Source organism: Orbicella faveolata, unplaced genomic scaffold (genome assembly GCF_042242905.1).
Source record: "Orbicella faveolata isolate gen_17 unplaced genomic scaffold, um_ofav_v1 contig_26, whole genome shotgun sequence".
Taxonomy (NCBI): Eukaryota; Metazoa; Cnidaria; class Anthozoa; order Scleractinia; family Merulinidae; genus Orbicella; species Orbicella faveolata.
In genome coordinates, this window is record NW_028301554.1 from 20,227,395 (window position 1) to 20,242,172 (window position 14,778).

Below are 14,778 nucleotides of genomic sequence, written 5' to 3' on the forward strand. Positions count from 1 at the left end.
ACACTTTCATCTTCCAAATTAAAGTAGAAATCACGGATACGAAAGTAAGTTTCGTGGACCATACAGTTACAATCGTCCTTCAGTAGATCACAGCGTCGGTTGTCATGTTTAATTTCCACAGTAGGCCCGAATCCGATCATCGTCCAGGAGCAAAAGAATGGATTTTGCTTTTCTCAACATAGTGATACTGACTTAAGTTTTTGCTACTTAGAAAAAAAAAATCCATTTTAAATCTTGTTTTTAGAGATTTTGATTCTTAAGTACAGTGTACTTTTGCATTCTTGAGTGTCGCAGCCAGGAGCAGCAGTCTAGCAGTGGATGTCACCTTTTACCGTAAAGTCGAAGGCAGAGGTGACTCTGTACTTACCAAAACAAAATCAAATAAAAATATATTCAAAGTTAGGGAAGCCTTCTACTGCAAGCCTTCAATGCTATAATTAGATTGTGAAAAACCTCAAATCTATGTTTATAACCCAACCGACTTCTTCTAAGGCCTTGAACAGAGAGGAACCAGTCACCGTGAGAGAACGTGCCATGACGTCATGGTTCACGCTGGCATAGCTCAGTCGTGCCGACCGCATCGTTCCTCAGAAGTCAGCGAAATAATGGTGCAATAAATCGCTGTAAACAAACTTATCCAGGCTGTTTGGACGATATTTTGGCACATACAACAGGTAAAATTTATCATTCTTTCAGTGTGTTATGCCGGTGAAGGTTTAACTTGGAAAACATAAGAGGTTTGTTTGAAGCGATGAATATCATGCATGGCAGTCTTAACGTACACACTTCAAGAGCTCTCTTTTGTTCCGTTAACCTTTAGATAAGAATTGTACTGTTTACAGAATTCCGTAGTATATGTGTATTCTAACAGTCGTACATGTCGCTGCTGTTGAATTTTGCAGCGAAGGAAGATAATTGCTTGCGCGCGATTTAACAGCTCGATAGTAACCCGCATGTGTCGCAGCTGTCTTCAAATTTAAACGTCTATTAGAGTTTAATTTTCGTTTTCTGCTATAATGCTTTATTCCCTATCTCTAAAGTAGTTTTCACCAGTTATTGTTTGTTGGATATCTAATATTGTGAAGTCTCAAATGCAAGAACATTTCTTTCAATGCATTCCAAACCGCGCGCTTTAACTGCGAGCGAATTCTTTAATGGCGTCCATAGCTACGGACGCCATGATAAACTTTTCAAAATTTATACCTCCAGCTTCGAGTCTCGGCAGTTTGAAGAGTTACGAAGCTTATAAAAAGCCGGTTTAGTGAAAATGTGCATAGTGTAGTTTTGCTTTTTATGTCTTGAATTTTGAGGCGATTCAACAATTCCATGATATTGATTAAGCTTACATGCAAGATCGAGAAATTTTAGAGACGATAATATTCGGTTGTCACTTGTGAATCGATTAATATTTATAAACCGTCCTTGTTTTATGTTTTGATTTTGCAAATTCAGGTTGCTTGAACAGTTTCTCTGTGCATTTATATACCACTTCGTTGAACAATAACATCGAAAACAATGTTTGTGTGTGTTTGCAATGTTCAAGCTACACTAGCTGAGTTTGTGGGGAAAAAGTGTTATGTACTGTGTTTTCGTTATGAAAACTTCTCCGTTGTTGCCACCTCATTAGGTTTAAGAAATCAACTTTTTAGGTTTACGCTCCAGTTTAATTTGATCGTACATGTACGAAATGCGTATTTTTCAATTTGTTGCAATCTTGTTGTGGTTTTAGAATAATTGTAACTAAGGAAGGAGGTTAGAAGGTTAGAATGACAGTTGTGTCCAATTGGCTGGTTTGAATTATTAAATTCATACAAGTGTGATGTCACTCTCCAAGAATTTTCTAACTGAGCAATGTGGTGTAGCTTATATTCACATAATAAACTAAGGTAATCAACTTTAAAGAAGTGTGAGAGAAGTTGTCATAGTTTTTACAACTTGTACACATATGTGCAGGAAAATTTTCATTGGAGAAGCATGAATTATGGGAAAAATGTGACGAAAAACAATTTTCTAATAATTATTGTCTGAGTTATACTTAACAGGTATACATGTACAGTAGAATCCCGAGTTTTTCAATTCCCAGGGGGACAAAAATTGGTTTGAAATATCGGATAGTTTGAGAAATCAGAGGTAAAATTACAGTGTTCGACGGAGGAGAGGGAAACTACTTTTGGTTCAAGTTACATGTATCAGGAGGTTTGAAAAAATGAGGGTTTGAGAAATTGTGATACCTCTATATCTACAATACTAAACATTACTAAGTTTTAACTACAGTCATGTGTATCCACTCTAATGTACAAATTAATTAATATAGTATACAAGTAGTAGATTTCAAATGAGTGTTGTAAAACCAAAACCATTGTATGTGTTATCACTCTAGCCAATGACGAAGGACACAGACTATCCAATAAAAACCTAAAGTAAATACATGTAGCTGACGTGAAGCATGGGAAAATGTGTCCCTAATGATTGATGGAAATATTGGGCAAGTTTTTTTAACCCAATCGTGTGGTGTAGTAATGCATAATCTATCAGTAGTCCCCCTTTGGCTTAGTCTGTCGTGCATGATGAAAAAGAAAACTGCGAGAAAAAAATGGTCACGCGAAATCCTGGGAGTGAGGAGCGTGCCAAAGGGGGGACTACCACCTAAGCCAGGGAGTTTGAGTTATGTGTTGCTCTTGCAACGCAAAAATATGATTGGCTTATGCTAGGAGCGTTGACAATGTGTTGTCAACATTCAAGATACGTGTGACGTCTTGCGGGAATGTTTTGGAACCAGAGCAAATCGAAGCGTTGGAATCACGCTTTGCAAGCCGGGATGTTCTTGCAGATCTGCCAATAGCCTTTGGAAAGACTTAAATTTATCCAGTGTTTTGTTTGGCAAAGCTTTCCCCCTCCAACCTGACTGCAAGCGTGTTAGTGATTTTGCCACTCAACAGCATTGTCCAAGTCAGCGAATGTGAATTCACCGAGCTTGGCCTTTCTACCGTCCATTTGAAAGATTGAACTGGACTTTCACTTGAAACTGGACATTCACCTGAAACTTTCCGCTGATATCGGCAAACATTTCACGGCAGGATCTCCCATGTCAAATACATAATGTAAATTCCCTGTTGAAACTCTGCATTTGAAATTTTTGCAATAACTTGTAGATTTACACCTACAGGCGCAGTGAAAATCGTTACAAGATGCCTCATTTGCCATCTTCTTTTTAAAACTTCTTTGGCAGTTTTGCTGAACGAACACTGAACAAAGATATACTTCTCATGGCAGAAGTTTTGCCTTGCTACTTGAAGAGTAGAGTAGAGCAATTTTATTCAGATCTCCCAAGGTTATTGACAACAGGCGATAATAAGAGGACGTCAAGATGAGAAATCCTACACCGAAAAATCACTCGGCCATGAAAGGTCAAACTCTTTGGCTTAGGCAGTAGTCCCTCCTTTCGCGCGCTCCTCGCCTCCATGATTTTGCATGGCCATTTTTTTCTCACGGTTTTCTTTCACGTCATGCATGACGGACTGAGCGAAAGAGGGACCATTTGTAGTCTAAATGCATGTAATGTACCCAATACTTTTTGATGTGCAAGTGAAAATCGCTCTATTTCAAACTAACATAAAATTACATTTTATTTGTACCATATATTGGGTTGAATCTGTATCATTGCTAACTACAAAGTACTGCAATAATTGAAGTAGATATCCAAAGTAGTGTTTTATATTTTTTTCCAGAAATGTACTATCCCTTAGCACTGTTAGTGCTGCTGGCAAGCGCTGCTGGTGATGGGAATTTTAGGTTTACAAACACGCATATTCAAGTAGAAGAAGCACCATTTACCCAAGCAGTTTTTGGCATTTCCCGGACAGGGGCAACAACAGGCACTGTGGATGTTACTTGCAAGGTTGGTGTCACCCATTAATTTACTCAACGGCAAAAGCAGTCAATCATAAGAGGATTTCCCTTGTTGTATCATTAAAATATTCATTAAAATGTACTTCCATTGCACTCAAGAGAAAGGAGATGAGTCTTGAGTGTAATGGGGCGTGGACATCTTAGTGAAATAATAAACACCTTGAGATAGCGACTACCTTGCGAGAAGGTGGTCACTTTGGTGGTCAACTTATAGTACAGCTGGTACATGTACTATAAGGTTATGTGTGGGAGATGCAGTGGCCTAATAATCAGCTCACTAGACCTCACATTAGGTGGTGCTACTTTGAGAGGGAGGCGCAGTGGTGCCATGGTTAGTGCACTTGTCTTCGGATCGAGCGGTCCGGGTTTGAACCCTGGCCAGGGACACTGTATCATGTTCTTGGCAAGACACCTTACTCTCACAGTGCCTCTCTCCACCCAGGTGTATAAATGGGTACCGGGTACCGGGGGGAGTAGAAATTTATACTCCTGGCCATGTCTTTTTACAGAAACCGGGTTGAGCTCTGGCCTGGCGGGCCACTTGGCTTGTATGCAAACTTTACCTACCTACATGTAGTTTGAGCCCTGGTCTGAGTCACTGGGTTGGACTGTGATGGACTAGCATCCCATCCAGACCAGAGGGCAAGTATACATGTAGAAATGCTCCTGTAGTCACTTCCTGCTGCCAAAATCAGGATACATGTAATGTCTTGCCATGTGAGACATATACTGTGCAGTTGTATGGCTTGGGGCAGACTTAAATTTTTTGTAGTACTTGAAGATGCACTGTAATTTTTACATGCTGTCACTTAAGACACGTACATAATGAGAGGTGGTTAGTTATAAAAGGTGGCTGCTTAATCATGCACAGAAATTTGTCATAAACTTGAATGTCATTTAGGCCTTGGTGTAACTTCCTTGTAAATGTTTAAATCCTGATACTGTCTCAAGTGTTTTAGAAGTTATTTTGCGTGGTTGATCAGGGCTGTCATTAAGGGCTATAGCCCATAACACCTGTTATGGCTGAGTATTCTTGTTCAGCCATTGATGTTACAAGTTAACTTGTCTGTAGTTGCTCATACAACATTTATTTACTCATAAAGTAAGAAGTTTATAACGGGCTACAGATGAATCAAAACTTAATGACAGCCCTGGTTGATCATTTTATTGAATCTGGTTTTGCTGTTTTAGATGAATGCCTCTGCTCAAGATGCAGATGTGATTGGCACTTCACAAAACATACAATTCCAAGCAAATGACACCTCTGGGGAGTGTAAATTTACCATAACAGATGACGAAATCCCGGAAGCCAATGAAACATTTGCTATAGAACTGATTGTGACAGGATCTGGAATTGTGGTATCACCCTCAGTGGCATATCTAACAATACTAGCCAATGATGACGCATTTGGTATCATTGGTTTTAACGAGGTATGTTGAAAACTGTGAATAGGTTCTAAGTTGCAGAAGCTTGTCATACACATGTACATGTAACATCTTGTATATTGGAGTCCAAATATACCTACCATTGATGTTTCAATGTAAATTGTGACAGCAGGTTCAATGCTTTGGAAAAGTTTGTGGAAAAAATGATGTCGAATCTTAAGCTTTGGCATCTAACATACAAATCATTTAGTTTCTCAAAGTTTCAAACGGTTTTTGATTCTTATTTTCCATAAATAAAAATACATTAGCACTATTACGTGTACATGCAATGTATTTATATCAATATGTTTACATACAAAGTCTACGATAAAAGACGATTGTAAAGCCATTTCATCTCCCTTCGTTGTAGACTGGACCACTTGTGGTGGATGAACTTACAGGTCAAGCTAATGCAAGAAACATCAAGCTTACTCGTAAGGCTGGCCTGATTGGTATGGTGCAAGTATCTTGGAAGGTAAGTACATTTTTTATGATCCTGCACTGGTACATTTTTCAAAGTTTTCTATAATTTATAGTACATTTGTATAAATCTACTAGCATTCTATTACGAATGCCCTTTTATTATTGGCTACGTTACTCAATATCTCTTCTGTTGTAGATAGTGAGTAGCCTAGTAGATCCTTGCAGTGTACACTTGCTTACAAACTTTTTTGTTGTTGTTGTTTTTTGTTTGTTTTTTTGCCTTTATTTATTTATTTCCACAATAACAAAGATTACAATTTTTTTTTCATTGATTTAGTTACAGAAGAATGAATAAAGTTTGGTTTACAGAAGTTAACAGTGATACCATAGTGAATTATTAAGAAAACAGATATTGTCAATTCTTATCTACATACATATTTTACTTAACGATTTTCCTTGATAATAGTGTTATCCGACTTTAGATATGCTTACAAACTGGCGGACACTTCTTTGTGTTTTCAAAGTATCTGTGAAGAGGACTTAATAGAAGTTCTGGTAGATTTATGCTAACTAAGACCATTGGATTATTAATTTTGCTCTTGATTTCTATATGTGATAGTTGACTGAGGCTGCACCCTCATCATCACACGATAGAAATCTCGAGCTCGTAATCTAATTTGGTAAATTTATGCAATAGAGCACTTTTTCCGTGTTTAGATAGCCTCATCTAAATGTGAGGAGGGTTGGGAGAATACACGCGAATCTAAGACGTCACAACATTGTGTACATACTCTCATCCTAGCACACCTATCGACCAATGAGAGTGCACGTAGTAGCTCAGTTATTTTATAAGTAATTTACAGTACAGTGTATGATTTTATTTTTGGTACCAAAATGAATGTACTGTATAATTTACAGGATTGTTTAATATTAATAACATATAACAGGTACAGATTTTATGTGAATTCAAAACAGAAAATAAAATGTCTGTATCTAATCAGACAATAATCATGGTTTGATAGGTTGCAAGTGGACCAAACAATGGATTAGATGACTTCATCAGTAACAGTGGGGTGGTTGCCTTCTCAGATGGACAGAACATGGCAAATCTTGCCATTGAGGTGAAGCCAGATAATGTAAGTAGAGTTTGATACTTTTTATGTTGACTGAAACACATACAACCAAATGGACATGTACATGTAGTTACCTGCCTCTGCCCATAGATTTTTTTGGGGGCAAGAGCATAAAGGGAATGAAGACATCTCTCCTGACACCCCCTAGTTTTTGGTGGCTAATTTCCATTTTTCCCTTACACACTGGTAATAAGGCAGTGTAAACATGGCAGAGCTATTTAACAGGTCATGTACTATGTCTGCTGAGAAGTGAACTTACTAATTAATTAAAATATAACACCTTCTGATGAAGTATTTAAATAGAAATAAGCAAAAGTTTTGAACCCTCACTGTGTGCAGAAGAGGTGTTGTACACATATTGTACAGTACATGCAAACTCCTTACAGCTTCACAGCCAAACTTGATCTGCATGTAACCAATACATTACATAACTGTAACTCAAAGTCACATACAGACATAATGAGACTCATAATGAGAGTCCAAATACTGGGTGAATAAACCCAATCACAGTTGATATCACAGGTTATATCATGACCATCACCATAAATGCACCTACTATCCACGCCCAAAAGTGTTCCAAAAATGCTGTTACTGTAGACTTCCTTGCAGGTACACAGACCTTGCAGGTCACAGATTTCAGAAGTAAGATTGCAGTGTATTCATACAAATTGTATTACTTTACCACTTCATTCAGTGTACAATAAATTGTACAAACATAATAAATAATATTATAATGCTTCATTTTGATGTTTTCTAAATTTTTATGTTTAAAGCTCTGCAGTGAAGTGTCTAAAGAATGATTTGAATGATTAATTAGATTTTGATGTCAGTAACTTCAATTCACGCTGCACCTTTGTGTTTGTGCATGTAGGTAGCAGAAAATGAAGAATCATTCACTTTGACTCTGGAATCTGCAAGTGGAGGAGCTACAGTGGAGCCAAGTGCAAAGCAAATTATTGTCAAAATACCTGCCAATGATGCTCCGCTAGAGTTTCCACTTGATGACCTTACAGTTCCTGAGAATCAAACCTCTGTTGAGGTTGAAGTTTCCAGGGGACTTGGCACTGATGGTGTCACTGAAATTGGGCCTGTCAATGAGATCACAACTGTAGACTGGTTTCTTGCTGCAGGTTCTGCCATTGCAGGAGAGGATTATCATGATGATAAGGGCACATTAACTTTTCAAGCTGGTGAAACAAAAAAGATGATCACTGTTCGATTGATTAATGACAAAGTACCAGAACAAGCGGAGAATTTTACAGTTCATTTGGTAAATGCAAGTCAAAATGCTTACATTAAGCCACCTGGTATGGCTACTGTGGTTCTCTCGCCAAATGATGATCAGCATGGAATCATCGCATTTGGTCAATATCCGGGCATTTTAGATGAAGATACTGGTGTAAGGACTGGTACATTTAATGTGAATCGCAGTGCTGGTACTTTCGGTGATGTTGCAGTTTCTTGGAAAATCCTCAGCAGTGATGCAAGCTCTGTTTTTGAGACAACATCTGGAGAGTTAAGGTTCTCCCCTGGAGACAATCTTTTGTCATTCCAAGTCACTGTCCGCCCAGACTCTATCCCAGAAGAGAGTAAAGAGTATACTATACAGCTTTATAATGTTACAGGAGGTGCAAGGCTTGATAACACTCTGTCAGCGCAAAGGGCTAATTTCTTTGTTCGTGATAGTGACAATGTTTATGGAGTCTTTGAATTTGCAGCAGACAGTGAGCAGAGAATAAACATGGTAAGTATGTGTAAAGGTACTAGAGTTTCAAGTCTGCTTAGAGACTACATTGTACATGTACCTACATGTACATGTAGGTGGACATTTCTTTTGAGTGGATGCTTATTCATGGACCCAGCTATGCCCAAATGCTGTTCCAGACTCCTTTCCCAAGTTATCACTTTTTAGTGCAGAGTGTACTATTGGGATGGTTTTGGGGGCAGCCTGCTGCTAAGGCACTAAGGCGTGACGGCGCTAAGGTGCTATAGGGCTATGGCACTATAGCACTAAGGCACGATGGTGCTAAGGCATTATGGTGCTAAGGTGTAAACTTTAATGTTTGTTTAATTAATTAACTTCAATTAATAAATTATTCTAGAGGCAAGGAAGTGGTGTGGGTGGGGTGGGAAAGGTACATGTGTACTCTACGTAAAACATGTTCTATTGCCGTCACTTGGATAGGAACATCGCAAAGCTATATATTTGTTTCAGGTAACCCCTTGCTCTCCTTGTGGTACCATTCTCTTTAGAACAAAACTAATTTGCTCTAAACACATGCGTAGATTAGTTAGCGTTCGTGGCTTCTATAGTAGATGGAGAATACTTTGCATACGAAATCACATACAAATGTTGAGTGGTTTTCCTTATGGTAGAACTCAACATGTAAGACACATGCGTTCTAGCATCGTTAGTGTTATTCACTTCTTTCCACGTGGTATTTTATATGTCATGTCATGTGACCAAGGCCGGCAGTTATTTTTCAGGTAGCGCCAATTGTCCCTTTTTATTGCAAAAGAGAAACGTTACTGTGGCTGCGTAACTTTTAGAATTACACACAGGTCGGGTCAACAAATGTCATCTGCTGTTTTCAATCTACAATAGTGTGTTTGTCAGGGTTCAAATGTGTTGCTTCTCCTTAGCAACTTGTTTATTTCTTACCTTAATTGTGTCTGTAAGACAGACCAGAAAGTTCCCAAGTTAGTGGCTTTAATACTCCGCAAATTGTAAATTTGTGACAAAGGAAACCAGGAAAGTGCTCAAATATTGATGCAGACTCTGTGGCACCTAATGAAAGGGCAAATTAATTTAATCAGTCTTTAAGGAGACTTGTTCATATCGGCCAAGTAGCGCTGTTTATCTTTAATACTTTTCGTTGAAACACTTCTCAGCCATCAATATTGTTGTGTGTTAATTTTGAATTGTTTTATTAACAACAAAGGTGGCAACAGAAAAAGAAAGTGGTATTTTGTGACTATCTGATAATTAAATTATTTCTTGTTCATTGGTGATAGGAAAATTTGCATTTTTAGTAGAACATCGTTTCTGTTCCGTTTCTTCATCACTACATCAGATATTTAACTTTTGTTTCATTTATCTCCGAAAAACAAGCACATCTTCCGTGTGTTTTGGAGAAAACAAGGGTTTCAGGTTACATGCCTGTGCGAGGAAAACAAAAAGTATCAAGTTACAGAGTTGGCATGAAGAGTTAAATTGTCATGTTTGCTGCTTCAACATATTATTGAATTTAAAATGAACGAAAATCAACATAAAACACCAGTAGTAATTTGTATGTAGTTTTTGGACCTTGAATGAAAATACAACCTTGAAACATACACACTGCTAAGGGGAAAAGCCCTAGCAGACTACCAAGGTAGACACAAACCTGAAGTGAACTGAGCAGGGGTGAGTACTTATGGGACTACCGTGCCAGAACTATCAATTGTGCTCTGCACTATCTGAGATTGTCTCACTAGTTGTAGTTCCAAGGGTGTTTGCTTACAGTAGGTTTGACTGTACAGCTTTATTGATTTGGTCAAGGTTTGAAGTATTAATAATGACTTTTAAATGTTCAGTTGTTTAATGCTTAATATAATGAGCAACAAAATTTGATTGGCAATACACATGTTACTTATCAAAGTAAAAACACTGATTTGGGGGGAAAGGAGACAAATGCAAGGTGAAGCTTTGTCTTAGGATAGTGTTTAATTTGTAACTGAACAATCATGGTCTTTCAACAATTAATATACTGTGTACAATGTAGATGAAGGTACATGCTTGTGCGAGAAAAATTAATAGTTTATTAGTGAATAGAAATTTCTAATTGGCATCACTAAATAGTGAATTAAACAGAAGAAAAACACATCTTCTATTTACCCTTCCCCTTCCCTTAAACTAGTGATATACATGTAAGATTGGTTTTGAGTGATTGTTATGCAGTGTACAGTTTATGCTCAAGCTCAATCCTCTCTTTCCTTACACTAAACAGGATAGTGCTCCCCGTAAACTACACCTGAACATCACAAGGATGGGTGGATTGGTTGGTGATGTTACAGTTAACCTTACTGTTGTCTACATCCTGCCTGGCACCCATAGCCCTTCAAATGAAGTTGGTCTTACTTATCCACCCGCAGTCTCAATAGCTGCTGGCTCAAGTAGCATTTCTATGGCAGTGGAGGTTGCAGATGATGGATTCATCAAACTTGGGGCTTCTTTTAAGGCTGAACTGACTGCTGTCAGTTTACAGGGAGGAGGTACATGACTCTATAGTGTGCTTTTACTTGCAAGCCTTCATCATTTTAACCCCTGATGTCAACCCACAAATTCTCACCATTATTTGAAGTAAATTTTAGCTTGAATTCTACTAACTTAGAGATAATATTTATAGGTTTTTTGCATTTGATTTCTACATAGTTGATATGGCCTTCATGCCAGAAATCTTGAGCTCATAATCAAATTTTTAAATAAGACACTAATGTACATACTGACTTCTAAAATGTCTCTAAAGGAATCAGATTTGAAAACATTTTCTCTAAATCAGATTTCTGGCATTCTTTGCATCAATACACATACATGTGTACATTGTATATCTATTTAAAGAGAGGAGGGATCTGGAAAACATGCAATACATGCTTGTACAGTACATACAGTGTAAGCCCTCACACTTTTTGAATTTTGCTTGGGGTTTAGTCTTGAAGTTACAATACAGTTGGTAGAATATTATGATCTACATTTACCAGGTATCACAAATTTTATTGATGGTAACAATACAATTTTTTTCAATAGCATCTGGTTTAGTAAACTCAGTGACACCCTCATCACCAAAGATTGGAAATAGATCTATTGCATTCCTAAACGTAACAGCCCAGGATGCCAATGGGGAAATTGGATTTTCCACAGCACACCAGTCTGTTTCTGTTCAGGAGCCAGTTGGTCCTTCTTCTTTGTTTATGCAGCTGCCGGTGAGACGGACAGGAACTGCAGACAGGGTCGTTGTACACTGGAACATCACAAGTGATAGCGCCACATTTTATGCCAATGACACTGGTCCACAGAGAGGGGAAGTTGTGTTTGAAGAAGGTATTTATGCTGGCAGTTATTGAAAGCCAAGTTGGTATTTCCAAACCAAGCCTTCCTGCCCCTTTTCTCCTGAGTTAGAACCCCCTACCATACTGTTAGGCTTAAAGGTTTACCAACACTTGAATTGGCTGCTTTAAAAACAATAATTATTATAATTTCATTATTGACTGGCAATTTAGGTCCATCTGTAATGTGTTTGGATCATGTTCACTGTAAGTGGTGTCGGCCGACCCTGTCAACCAACATATCAACCAACACTTGATCGATAGGTCAGCTGAACATTGGCAGTGTATCGGTCAACAATTGGCCAATACATGGCTAATATATGGCCGACAGTTGATTGATACTCAACTGACACTTGACCTACAGCTGTACTTTCAGCTAATACATCGGCTGTGTATTGACCGAGTGTTCACTGATACTCAGCTGACGTATTGACAGAGTGTCAGTCAATATGTCAGTTGATAGTGTGGGCTGACACTACCCACAGTAAACATGATTCATGTGTTATACATGTACATGTATGTGCTATGTTAATGAATTTATTTTATCTTGAAGGTCATGATGAGGTAAACATTACCATTGAAATAAAACCAGATAATACTCCTGAAGTTGCTGAAGTCTTCACTGTCAACCTTGTCAATGTGTCGGACCTAGACAGACTTCAAATTGGAGCTGTAAGTCTATCTATATTCTGGCTTGTATTACCATATTTATTTTACTATAAGCTGATTCTTGCTTTAAGTCGTAACCCTAAACCTGTGGCCTTAAGAATCTGTCAGATTCTAATGACAAATTCTAGAGACCCAATATTCAAATTGGAAAGCAGACCACATGCACACAGGAGTATGTGTGATGAACAAATATTATTAAAATATAAAATGTTGCGGCTATTTTGTGTTTTCCATATTTCGTGTTTTCTTTGTGTCCTTTTTTGTTCCGTATGTTAATGTATTTTTTCCCATTCTGCATGCTTTTTTTCTCGCGTCATACGCAAATCTCGTTGCGTATATATTTGGGTTATCCCTTCATGTTCATTTAGTGCTAGTTTATCGTCCGGTACACTTCTAACTTCTTGGTTCTCAGAACCCCGCTACCAGCATTTGTGACCGTGAACGGGAAAACGTACCTTAACGCTTATCCGTTAAACGGGCGCTAATGGACGGATAGCTAACGGATAGTTAACGGTCTTCACAGCATTCTAACGTTTTGTCCTAACGGTCTAACGGTTATCTAAGTGTGCCTAACGGATGATCAAAGCGTTCTAACGCTCTCTCCTAACGTTCCAACGGCTAACTAAGTATGCCTAACGGATGAAGAAACCGTTCTAACGGTTGCGCAATTTGTTCTAATGGATGACTGGAGCCGTTTAACGGTTGTCTAATGGTCTCCATCTAAAGAGGTTTAATGGTTGTCTAACGGTTTACATCTTAGGATGTTTAACGGTTGTCTAACGGTTTACATCTAAGGACTTCTAACGAGCGAATAGCGTAGCCGTTTCTCACATCTTAGAATATGTAAACAACTTTATGCAAATTTTTGAACCCGCGCACTTTGTGAATTGACACGTGATCAGTGTTTACTTCGTAGAACATCTTTATCCATCGCATGGCCATTTTGGTCGAGTTTTCTCCGTGTTTGTTTCGTCCGTTTATGGCATTTGTTAAGTATTTTTAACTTTCGTTTGTTCACAAATTACAGTAACAAATTACAAGCTCTTGAAACAACCAGACTTTGCCGAATAAATAAAACAGTTCATATAATGATGATCGTAGTTAGGATTTTACATGTCGTCCGGCTGTTTGTGGAAGCGGCAAACGTGTTTTGTTTTGGATCGTGTATAACAATTATAGCATGAAGGCTTTATTGAATTTCATTCGAGTTGTATTTATCAATCAGGGCATCAAAAAATAATAATCGCCAAACTTCTCGTCGAAAGATAGTTATCTCTCCTGATTGTTTTGAACTAAATGGAAGCCAAGAGCTGCTCTCGTTTCACACTATGTTAGGCTACCACATTCTACTTCAATGCATGTCATGCCATTCTAACGGAATCGTTACCCGTTTAATGGATGCTAGTTTATTCTAACGGATCCTAACGGCTTCTCTAGCCGTGCTAACGGATACAGAGTTTTTGCTAACGGTTATGCTGGCCCGTCTAACGGTCTGATGCTAACGGCTAACGGATACATGTCTCTTGCTAACGGTTGCACTCTCCGTGCAAACGGCCTGATGCTAACGTCTAACGGTTGGGCTAACGCCTCTAACGTTTTTAAGAAACGTTCTAACGGATGACTAACGGATGCTTAACGCTTTTGCCCGTCTAACAGATAAGCGTTAAGGTACGTTTTCCCGTTCACGGTCACATTTTGGTAAGCGGTTTAGTTTATAGTCTGTTTTGTATTTTCCTCTTAGTTTTCTGCCGTCTTCGGTTGGTAATTTGTATTAATTCGTCTTATGTTTATCTTTAGGAATTTGCCTTCCTCCTATGGAAAGTCAAATAAATTTGCTGGTCAGGACTAATTGAATCTCAGTTTAAGTTGTCTCTGAAGTCGGCCCTCTGCCTCTTCATAGAACAAAAGAAGCCTTCCTCTCACTGAACTCAGACAACTGTAAAGTACTGGTGAAAATTTCATTCCAAGTTGCTTTAGCTACCCATTGTATCACTTGATGAGTATTCCCCTCTGAGGGCCCCTCCAAGGTCTAATGTCCCCCAGTCTCACTTTCTTATTAACCCGATTTTCTTCATAAATTTCTTGTTGCTGATGTAGTGACTGTACATGTAGGTACATATAAATGTGTATAAAT

General features: G+C 38.3%; 1 protein-coding gene across 2 annotated transcripts in view; it reads left to right on the top strand.

Moving 5' to 3' along the window:
• The first annotated feature begins 555 nt into the window (after positions 1-555).
• LOC110066769 (adhesion G protein-coupled receptor V1-like) overlaps positions 556-14,778 on the top strand; it is a 76,642-nt gene continuing 62,419 nt past the window's right edge. For both annotated transcript variants that reach the window (XM_020774012.2, XM_020774013.2), the window contains exons 1-9: positions 556-674; positions 3,729-3,898; positions 5,101-5,340; positions 5,705-5,809; positions 6,780-6,893; positions 7,762-8,634; positions 10,880-11,144; positions 11,677-11,970; positions 12,529-12,647. In XM_020774012.2, coding sequence (XP_020629671.2) covers positions 3,731-3,898; positions 5,101-5,340; positions 5,705-5,809; positions 6,780-6,893; positions 7,762-8,634; positions 10,880-11,144; positions 11,677-11,970; positions 12,529-12,647 — 2,178 coding nt within the window. In that variant the 5' untranslated portion in view covers positions 556-674; positions 3,729-3,730. The remainder of the gene's footprint in view (positions 675-3,728; positions 3,899-5,100; positions 5,341-5,704; positions 5,810-6,779; positions 6,894-7,761; positions 8,635-10,879; positions 11,145-11,676; positions 11,971-12,528; positions 12,648-14,778) is intronic.